Here is an 11431-nt window from a genome sequence, read left to right as displayed (position 1 = left end):
TTCGATTCCGATGATGAATCTTCTGATACGATTATCTACGAGTGCTCCGATTCCAATCATTGTGACAAAAGGTGATTGTTGTGATGGGCAACACAGTTATAGTCGAGAATATGTTCGATCAAGATGTGGTCGAACTAATTTTGAGGAATCAGTGGCGAAATCAGATGAGATGTTGCATGAAAGTGTTATTCAGGTCCCCTTTGATGAATATGATTCTCATCCATCCCATCTTTCTTCAGATCCAGTTGAAGTGGCCACCATTATACGTTATTCGATTGTATGTGATTGAATGAATGTTATTCGATTGTCGTTTTCTCGATCGATGATGATAGTTCAATTTGCTGAGAAAAATTACAGCCCTGATGTGCCATAAACAACCAGTTAGGACTGACTGGTGGCTTGTGTGTGCTTAGTGGTTGTGGATGTTGTCGATGATGCCTGGGGACAATCTGAGATCGAATAGTTATATATTCATGAGGTGCTTAAAACTAAGCTTACGTCTAATATAAAGACTGCTTAAAACGAAACTTACTTCTAGCGCTTATATTGAAAGCAAAACTAAGCTTACATATTCCCAGTTAACCTGTTAAGATGGTGCTCTGTTTGGTCCATGTATGTAATTCAAAATCTCGTGAACAACCCACATTGGTGCAGCGACTTGAACCGGTAGTTTACCCTCATCTGCAAATTTTTTCTTATTAACATGAGGCACAAGGTAATCATTCGAACATTTCATTTTTAGCACATCATTCACCACATAACTCTTTGTGTCATCACTCAGTACTTGCATCCTTGAGTCATAGCCTAACCTTACCTCTTTTTGTGATGATGATCATTTATTTCCTTATGTGCTTGTCATTATGTGTCTTCTTCCGTTGGTTGATTCAAATCAAGATGGAATGCATAACTCATTTTTGAACAAATGGGGATAAAGCAAAGATGCAATGGGTTTTTCTTTCAATTTATAGTTCTAAATTTGATTGTAATTGACTTTTAACTTAGCATAATCTATGTTCATGTAATCCTGCAATTTGATTGGTTGTTAGAAATTGTCTCTTGTAATCTTATTGGTGTATATAAATTATTGTGGTTAGCCGCTTGTAATTTTGAATTAGGCGACAAACTGAATTTGTTGTTTCCCAGTTTTTTATTTTGAAATTTTTGGTGTTAACAATATTAATTAACATTGCATTTTCTTAATACTCGTGTCATTTAACAAATAGGAAAAGTAAGTATAAAGGTACATAGACAGTATGATGATTTGCCAAATACATAATCATTTTATAAATAACTTATACGTAAAATTATTCAAATATCTAAATGACTTATAAGTTATAAATTTATATCACTTATACGATAATTTTTAATATTAATTTATAAGTTAAATTTTCAAAGAAACTCGAAACTAACCAATAATATCACAAGTATAATGTGTAAAAAAATTTGTGGTATACAAGTGACGGGGCTTTTTACCTATACATGTTAAAAACATTACTATACACGTAACGTTAAATCTTAAAATATATGGTATAACAATATATATAGCTTGTTCCTCGCCAGCTTTTATATATAATTACATAAATCAAATTAAATATATATTTAGAATATGCTGCTTAGAGCAAAGTCGAAGGGCAGGATATAAGCCGATTATGTCATATTTCGAAAAATAGGAAGATTGTTTGTGTAAATGCAGAGTTATGTGTATAAGCATATAGTATATTTTTATAATTTAAATTTATATATGACAGCAGATGCAAGTTTATATTATATGACAGAAGATGCAAGTACAGTTAAACCTCGATTAAGTAATATCCGATAAAGTAATAACCTCGCTTAAGTAATAATTTTCATCGGTCCCAACTTGGGCCAATGTTGTAAAGTAATATTCTCGCTAAAAGCATAAGATAATAAAAAATTCGAAAGTCATTAAGGGCCCAAGTAATATGTAAAGTAATAATTCCATAATTATATATATATATATATATATACTGTATAATGTATATGATTACAAAATTTAATTCTTATTAAAATATGAATCTATTGTAGCTTGTTTCTTCTTTCCACCAAAGCCAAAATTAATCTCGTCCTTGACTTTATGTAAAGCAAAAATAACTCCTGGTATGTTTTGCTCGTGTTGTAACAAGTAATTGTTCAAAGTGGTGAGTGCTTGAAATGCTTCCTTTGATGACACGCTTGGGATGACATTGCTATCGTCGGGTTCAGGATCAGTCCCTTCATCGATGCTCATTACCGACTCAATGATTTCTTCATCCGTAGGTGATTCCATAACCGCATCATTCTCGTTTGGATAGTTTAAGAGATGCTCGACATCCATCACATTCCTATATCGTACATTAGAGATAACTTCATTTAATCCTTCGACACCTTCATTTATTTCTCCAAGTTCTTGTTCATCATTTTCTTGTGAACGAATCTTGCAATGCCGAAAACAATTTGCAATTGTGGTTGTTTTCACATCAATATTCCAAGCCATGTTAGCAAAACTAATAACATTCAAGATATTAACTTTTTGGATATAAGTAATCATAATAAAAGTAATTTTAGATCAAATACATTGCATGTGATTAATTCTAGTTTTTATACGTACATTATATATTATACTGTACCACGTGAACATAAAAATTCGGTAAAGTAATAAAATATTACTTTATCGATAAAGTAATAAAATATTATTATATCGATAAAGTAATAAATTCGGTAAAGTAATATTTTTTCCCGGTCCCAAGGGTATTACTTTAAAGAGGTTTAACTGTAGATGTGCTGAAAATCTGTGTCAATATCTCTCTCTTCTGAAAGTCTCTCTTCTTTCTCGGACAATCTGACATTCACTGCAGCCTCAATAATATTAAATCACCATACTCTCCCTCTCTAAACCCGATAAATTTTCTACATACTCCGTATTATATACCCCTCCCAATACACAATACACACCCACAAGTTACAGTAGTGGTAGTAGTATTTAAGGTGCTATCATTTTCCATCCTATCCATCATTCAATCTCTTTCACATTTTCATGGCTTCTCCTTCCTCTTACTCTCACAAACGCAACACCACCATCACAAATGCATCCACTTCCCTGGACCCCACCCCACCACCCAACGCCACCACCACCACCACCACCTTTGTCCAGGCCGATCCATCCAACTTCCGTGCTGTTGTCCAAAAACTAACCGGGGCCCCATCCGACCCATCAACCCCTAAGCTCCCCGTCACCCTCTCCTCCCGCTTACCCGCCGGAAAACCAACTTCCGGCGATGTAGGTCCCCGGAAACAACCCTTCAAGCTTCAAGAACGGAGACAAAGCGGAAAAAAACTCGAACTCCAACTCAACAACAATAACAACAATGATAACAACAGAACATTAGGGTTCTCAGCTTACTCGCCGAGACATAGAATGATGATGTTCTCACCCGTGTCACCATTGGACATGTTTTTAATGGCACGTGGGAATGGTAATAATAATAGTCCAAGAACACCCATGTCACCAGTTGAACAAGAAGAAAGAGCTATTGCTGATAAAGGCTTTTATTTGCACCCGAGTCCACTCACTACTCCTAGAGGTAGTGACCCCGAGTTACTTCCTCTTTTTCCTCTTCACTCGCCCAAACTCACTCACCATTCTTCTTCTTCTTCTTCTTCTTCTACTTCTTAAGGCCTTCGCTTTGTTTCCTTTTTTTATACCTCCATAATTAAGGGTATAACTCTACTCTTGATGCTGCTTGCTTTTATTCACGTGTAGTAATGTATTATTAAATAAATTTGTTGTAGTATGAGTAGTCATTTTGTATTTTATTTTTTTAGCCTGTAGGTGATTAATCACATATTAAAGTACCCTTGTTCACATTTTGTTTGTTTAATCAATTTTCGTCAAATTTTACCTAAACAAAGTTTAATCTCAAATGACATGTCTATTCTTTAATGAGCAGAAATTTTTTAGACTGTCTTATGGATGCATGGTTTTATTGTTCTTATATCATATTAGCTATTACTCCCTTGTCCCCTGATACATTTATTATTTACAAGTATTTTGAAATTTCTATAAATTTTTATTCAACAAATATTTTTTTAAAAATATTACATAGTCATGTTTTAAAAAAGTACGAAAAAGGTGTTAAAAAATAATGTATAAAATTCAATATGATAAAGGGAGTATTATGTACGAATAGGGTATAACAGATTAATTTGTTTTTCAAAAACATTTTCATGTTTTCCTATAACTCATATTCTGTCTAATTTGGAGTTCAGGGCGAATTAATTAATTAAATTCCGGGATCACATCGAATAAATTATTTGAATACATTCTTAAAATTTTCGGGGATCACTTTTCTATATTTTAAAAATCTTAATTATAAAAAAATGTAAAATTTTATTTTATAGACACGTGTCCTCCGTACCACTTGTTAGGTATGCCGAGTTTGCTTGGGGTTGTGCCCCGGTCTGCAACTCAGATAGTCAGGTTTGGGGTTAGTCAGGTTTGAGGTTGTGCCTCAGTCTGCAACTCAGATAGTCAGGTTTGGGGTTAGTCAGGTTTGAGGTTGTGCCTCAGTCTTCAACTCAGATAGTCAGGTTTGGGGTTGTGCCCCAGTTAGTTAGGTTTAGGGTTGTACCCCAGTTAGTCAGGTCCTCAGTTAGTCAGGTCCGACATTGTTTTAACTCGGAAGAACTAACAGATCTGTACTATAATAATTGAAAATAAATTGTGCTCGGTTAGAGTAAGATAAATTCATCTGGATATTACCAAAAAATACATTGTTAATAGTTGTGATATGATATTGCAGCGGATGGGGGTATTTGAGTATTGCACGAATGCTGTTAGCAAGAGCAAAATGCACGATTAACAGACTTGTAAATTTTATAATACTGTATTTTTTTAAAAGAGATGGGAGAGGAGGGAACGGTAAATAAATTTAATGCGCAAACGGAAAGCGTGGGAACTGTCAGGTTTCTGCCAATAAATTTAAACCCAGAATACTGAAGTCGTCTGTATTGCCCCCACACGGTAATTCCTTGTGATTAAATCAACCAAAGTCGCTTCACTTATGATTAAAGGTTAAATTGTGATTAATAACTTTCAGTAATGGTAATTATTACATTATTATTGTAATTATGACATAAGATGGTGATATTTTCATGTTATATGGCCTTGAATTTTTGTTCAAGGAGTGGTATATAGTTAGTTAGAGATTGATCCCTGTATAACACCATAAATAGTTTGCTACAAGAAATTACTAGTGCCTAACTGAATATCATATGTATGCACCCCCACCCACACTTTGTTTGGCAGATGGATGACTCAGGGACATCTAACAAATAACTTCCATTTCATTTGCAAGTCACGCAACTTCAATCTCCCCCCATTTCCACCCTTGATTTTTTCATCAACCATACAACCCCCCAAATTCAAAAACTTCCTTAAATATCATATACCATAATTTCAAGAAATGGATTGCAAAGTGACTTCAATTCCCACATGGATCCATGGATATGTATTTCGGAAATGTGGACATGAGGATGATCTCAAGCTGAGATTATAAGTGTTACGCCCAGATTTCTTCGACACGAATGAACAGGGTTCGCCCTCTCAGAAACTGTCTTCGGCTGTCACTTGAAATGGAAGAGAATGCGAGGGATTGTCCCCCGATTCACTTCCGGTGTAAGAATAAGAATCTGGATGTAAAGTGGGTTAAAAAAATACAAGAAAAGTAGAGAGTGTTTGAGAGAATGCGAATGTGATGATTCTTTCTTATTTCCCAAGGGGTTTTATACCCGATTTTCTATTAATATTCATCCGTCACACCTTATTAATGGAGATGAGTGAAATGGGGGCGTTATGATTGCCTGATCCCAACAGTTGGAGAAAAGATGAGCCTCAGTCTGTGGCACTCCGTGGGCCTTCGGCTCAGTAGCATAAGTGTCAAACGGGCCTCCGTTCGGTGGGCCGTATTGGGCCCATAGCCACATGTCCCTGTCTTTCGGCGGGGACTTCGGTCGGGCCGATGGACATCAGTCTAGGCCCATATTGGGGTGAATAAACCCTAGGACGACTGTTTCAGATTTACCTCGATTTTCCTTCGTACACGTGGCAACGTCATGGGTGCAATAATGTGACAGCTGTCTGTCACGTCGTTTCATGACTCAATCTCAGCCATTAAATCTTAACCGTTTCAATCTAGAACGTCCATTTCAAAAGTCCCCCAAACTTCGCCCATTTTGGCACCTAAACCCATTTTAGGCGCTTATATAAAGAGTCTCAATGCACTCCATTTTCTTTTTATCATTTTCCGATAGCCAAATACAAACAACAACAACTCCTATCAAGCTTTCCAATCACGGGCAACAACAATTCGACATTTCCCGAGCATCCCATTTCAATTCAACATCTTCTAATCAGTAAGTCATTTTCTTCCTTTTCGTGCACTTTATGTTTTTATGCAAGGGAGTGGTTTTTGCATGTGAGTCCAGAGGTCATTTTCTGGGCTTTGTATTGTATTTTGGGTTGTTTTTAAGTATGAGATGCTTTCTGGGTAATTGGTAGGAGTTTTCTGGGTTTTTCTTTGTTTAGGGGCATCTAACAGGTTTAAAGATGGCATGCAAGGTGTTCTACAATCAAAAACTCTCTTCGAGGGCTCTTGACTGTAAAACATCCTTCGGGAGCCGACCCAGGATGTATAGTTCTTTGGTCTGGAGTTTAAAGATGGCAGGAGAAGGGTTTCTTGGGGCAACAACTTTCTTCGGGAAACTTTTCCGTTAGAACACCCTTCGGGAGCCGACTCCAGGCTTTTCTTGTTCGCTCGGTTCTAGGACATGTACTCGGTCTTTCGTCCTTTAATTTTTTCTTTTAGCTTAATCCGAGTACATGGACTAACTTGTCTCTCTGTTTTCGAATGCAGGGACATGGACCGAGCGAACCCTCCTGCCGAAACCTCTGTTCCGAGGGTGAATACTTTGGTCGGGACATCTTCTATTCGTCCGGAGAGGAAGGGACAAGCTTTTTATGGTTCCGTGGCGTCTTATCCGGCGGCGAACAACCGGTCGGATTTGTCGAAGGAGCGAGTGGGCCAGATGTATTCTGACTCCTCCATCCCCAGAGGCTACTTCTGGCTATACGCTGCCAAGGAGGACGAGCGTATTTACGACACCTCGGGAGTGCCGAAGGGATATGGCGACTGCGCCGTCGGGATTTCTGAGATGACATTTAAGTGCGGTTTCAGGGTGCCGCTGCTGAAGATCCTAAGGCATCTCTTCAGTCAGATGGGGATCGCATTGAGACAGATGGATCTGAACAGATTCATCCACATCAATTGTTTCCAAAATAGGTGTCTCCAGGCTGAGATCTACCCCTGCACTCGGCTATTCTGGTATCATTATGATTTCTGGAAGAATCCGAAGAGCCCAGGCTTTTACAACATCGCTCGTCGGACGGGCAGAGCGGATTGGACGGCTACCAACTATAACAATAAAACCACCCACACTCACTGGTGCTTCATCAGTGGGCCTAAGCTGGCCGAGATGTCGGTGTGGCGTGATTCCAATGCTTCATTGCTCGTTATGCTGAACTTGACGGGCGAAGAGAAGGACAATTATGCGGCCTTAGTGGACGCCAATATGAGCATGCTCGGTCCCGAGGAGTTCCGGGACAAGGACTGGTTCTGAGCTTATGGGGTGGGGGTAACAAACTCTTCCTTCGTCTATTTCTTTTGTAGCTTTATTGTAGCTTTAACATGGTATAACTATTTTCCCTTTTGTCCGTTCGTCATTTTATTCCTTCTGTTTTATTTATTTGCTTAATACCCTGCAACCCATGTTTAGACCGACTTTTCTTCCGTCTGTTTTTTTTCAGTGTCTTCCAGGGAGGCACTAATTGAGAGGAAGAAGGCCAGGGCGGCCGAAAAGAGAGCTGCGGAGGAGGCAGCTAAGGCGCAGGCAGCTGGGAAGAAAATTGTTCCCAACCCTTCCGAAGAGGCGAAGGAGAGGCCCGAAGCTGAAAGGGCTACACCACTTCGTCAGGTTCCTCTCGCTTCAGAGGATGACGACGGGGATGAGCCAGAGTTCGTGGGAGAAGGGGCCACTTCCAAGCGGACCCGAAGCCGAGATGGGATTGTTCAAATGTACCTCCTTGGGTGGGGCATTCTAACATCCGACCATACTGCTTATACGGCTAGGCAGTTAAAGAAGAAGGTGGCTTCGGACCTGTGTCATGGCCTTCAACTCCCCATCGACATTCCCGCCTTTATAGCGGCTTTTCCGACCGAAGCCTGCATTGAGCTCCTATCTTTCCTGTCTCTGGTAAACTTTTACATTTTTGTATTTATCCGTCTCAATCCTTCTGCATATTTCTCTTCTTTCTTCGTTTGACATTTTTTCCTTATGTATTTTTTGCAGGCTGATCCTTGAGCTGCGGCCGTGGAGGATAAGGTCAGGGATATGGAGGCTCGGATGGACAAGGTGAAGGAGCTGGAGAGGAGGGCCACGACGACTGAAGAAGAGCTCGAGAGGGTGAAGACCCAGAATGAGACTTTGGTTAGTCAAGCCAAGGTGTTGCAGGATGACAAAATAAAGCTGAACGAAGATCTTTCCAGGGCAAACAAGAGGATCAGCCACCAGAACGTCCAACTGAAGAAGTCCTGAAGGAAGCTTCGGAAGTCGAAAAAGCTGCTGGACAGGACCGAGGAGCGCTGCTTCCAATTCGATGCTGATTATGTCCTGGAAAAGGCCCATGACCTTGGATGGGATTATAAGCAGCTGCTGGACGATAGCCTGGAAGATCCTATTGGCCGGTCAGCGGTTGAGGCCCCTCAAGTCTCCTCCGGCGAAGACGAAGAGCTCTCGGATGAGGACCTTCAGTCTTGAGTTTGTACTTTGTCAATTTTTTTTTGTGATTGATACTTCTGCCTTCGGGCTTTTGTAATTTTGACTTGCCTTCGGGATTTTAAATTCTTAATGCATCTTCCATCTCATGTCAGCTTTGTTCATATTTATTACATCTTCAGCTTTACTTTTTGCCTTTGAAATTTTATGTTATTTCTTATGTCCTTCTTCGGCCCCAAGTGTTATAGGGAGAGGTTTAAGTCTGAAGAGAACCTCAGGATGTTAACACTAAGGGTTTCTTTTGGGTGATGGAATGAGGATGGCGGTCGTCTTCGGGATTTCCGCTAGACCAACGTTCATTCGTGCCATTGGTCAAAATTGGTACTTGTAAAAAAGTAACTTGAAGAAAGATTAAACCTAGAAGGGGGAGGGATAGTCTTCTTCGGGATCGCCCCTAGACGAGACCTCCGTCGTTCTCTGGGTTTGTAAAAATTTATGCACGAATTGAGGACGAAGGGTCTTGTTTTCTTCAGGATCACCCCTAGACAAGGCTCCTTTCGACCTTCGGTAATATCGCTTTTTGTTTAATAATGATAATGGGGATTTATAAGAGAAAGACGAAGGAGAAAATCTTTTCTTAGGATTGCCCTCAGAGATTCTTCATTCGTCCTTACCACGCGTTCATTTTTAGTTAGATAGTAATAAGGGGCGAAGAATGTTAGCTTGGGTGGGATTGCCCCCAGATACTAATTCGTTCGCCCTTGATCTGAAGCAAATTATATGTGTCGGCCGAATGGTTTATCTTCTTCGGGATTGCCACTAGATAATACTCCTTCGGCCGCCCAGTTTGTTTTGGGTAATGTTTAAAAATACTCATTTTTGGAGTCCAATGGCTGAAAATACCCATTTTCAGAACACATGGCTGAAAATACCGTTTTGGATACACATTTTGTAATTGGGTAAGTGTAATACGCATTTGAGAATCAGGTATCTAAGAAAATTACTAAAGATACGCATTTGTAGTTTGGGTATTACCATTGGGATACGCATTTGCCAAATGCGTATCTTAAAAAAATAAAAAATAAATAAATTGGATACCCATTTGACAAATGCGTATCTAGTACAAAACACGATACCCTAATGGCAAATGCGTATCCAAAACGGTATTTTCAGCCATACACTTCCAGAACGGGTATTTTCAACCATTTGCCCTAAAAAATTGTTATTTTTAACATTCTTTCGTTTGTTTTCACTTAAACAAATAAATTTGTGAAAAAGAAGTGCATTTTTATTGATGACTAAATCATTACATTTTTCACATAAAACTCAAAGAGAAGTTCAAATTAGTAATAAAGGAAATTTTTTATTGATAAAATTTCTGAAGATGGCTGGCATGCCAAGTGTTTTTGATGGCTTCTCCAGCCAGTGTTTCTAGTTTGTATGTGCCTGGGCGAATAATCTCGATTACTTTATACGGCCCTTCCCAGTTTGGCTGAAGCTTCCCTTTTTTGTTGGCATGGACGCAGCTAATTCCCTTGGGACCAGGTCTCCGATTCCGAACGACCTCTTTTTGATTCCAGAGTCATAGTATTGGGCTGCCAATAGTAAATACTTTATATTCCTCTGGTGGGCAGCCTCTCTTTCTTCTTCTAACAGGTCCACATTCGCCCTTAATCTAAAGTTATTGGTTTCCACATTGTAGACCTCAGTCCTGTAAGACTCTAAGCCCACTTCAGAACCAGGGCTTCTGTCCTATAGGACAACCTGAAAGGAGTCTCCCCAGTGGAAGACCTGGAGGTCGTTTGGTAAGCCCATAAGACCCAAGGTAGTTCTTCGGACCACCTTCCCTTGGCTTCACCCAGCCTCTTCTTTTTTCCTTGAAAGATTATTTTATTCGCTGCTTCGATTGCTCCGTTCCCTTGTGGATGGGCGACTGAGCTAAACCTCTGTCCAATCGCAAAGTGATGTAGAAACTTTCGGAACTTATTTCCCATAAACTGTGTTCCATTGTCAGAGACGCAAATTTTTGGAATCCCAAATCTGATAATGATCTGCTCCGGCAAGAATTTCTTAGCTGCTTCCTCGGTTATAGTCGATAATGGTCGGGCTTTGACCCATTTGGAGATGTAGTCGATGGTGATTATGCGGTATTTCGCCTGCTTGGTGCTGGTGGGGAGAATTCCAACTATGTCTACGACCAACATGGCGAATGGAATAGGGCTGAGGACCGAAGTCATTTCTTCGGGATGTTGCTTCGGGACCGTGGCGAACAGTTGACATCGTACGCATTTATTTGCATACTCACTTGTATGGGCTCTCAAAGTCATCCAAAAGAACCCTTGACGAAGGATTTTAAAGGCGATAGACCGACCGGACAAATGCTCTCCACAACTTCCTTCGTGTACCGCTCCGAGAGCTTGATGTTGTTCTTCAGCGTTTAAGCATCTAAGAAGGGGATGGATGACAGATTAGTGGTATATTCTTCCATTAAAAATTGTGTAGCTTGATGCCCTGTATTTTTTTTAGGGCTTCCCTTCGGTCTAAAGGTAGGATTCCCTTTTCTAGAAAATTCCTTATCGGAGCCATCAAATCGGCGCCTTGG

At 39.8% G+C, this 11431-nt stretch overlaps 2 protein-coding genes across 2 annotated transcripts; one reads left to right on the top strand and one right to left on the bottom strand.

The window, feature by feature from the left end:
• Window positions 1–2014: 2014 nt before the first annotated feature.
• On the bottom strand, window positions 2015–2494 carry LOC141685596 (uncharacterized). The gene has a single exon (XM_074490688.1). It carries the CDS (start codon window positions 2492–2494, stop codon window positions 2015–2017), a length of 480 nt encoding a protein of 159 aa, XP_074346789.1.
• Window positions 2495–2778: 284 nt separating this feature from the next.
• On the top strand, window positions 2779–3862 carry LOC141684548 (VQ motif-containing protein 11-like). Its single transcript, XM_074489575.1, has one exon. It carries the CDS (start codon window positions 3035–3037, stop codon window positions 3671–3673), a length of 639 nt encoding a protein of 212 aa, XP_074345676.1. The 5' UTR covers window positions 2779–3034; the 3' UTR covers window positions 3674–3862.
• Window positions 3863–11431: the final 7569 nt, after the last annotated feature.

This window comes from Apium graveolens, chromosome 9 (genome assembly GCF_009905375.1).
Source record: "Apium graveolens cultivar Ventura chromosome 9, ASM990537v1, whole genome shotgun sequence".
Lineage (NCBI taxonomy): Eukaryota > Viridiplantae > Streptophyta > Magnoliopsida > Apiales > Apiaceae > Apium > Apium graveolens.
Note: the sequence above shows the minus strand (reverse complement) of the source record. Positions and strands in the feature narration are given on the sequence as shown.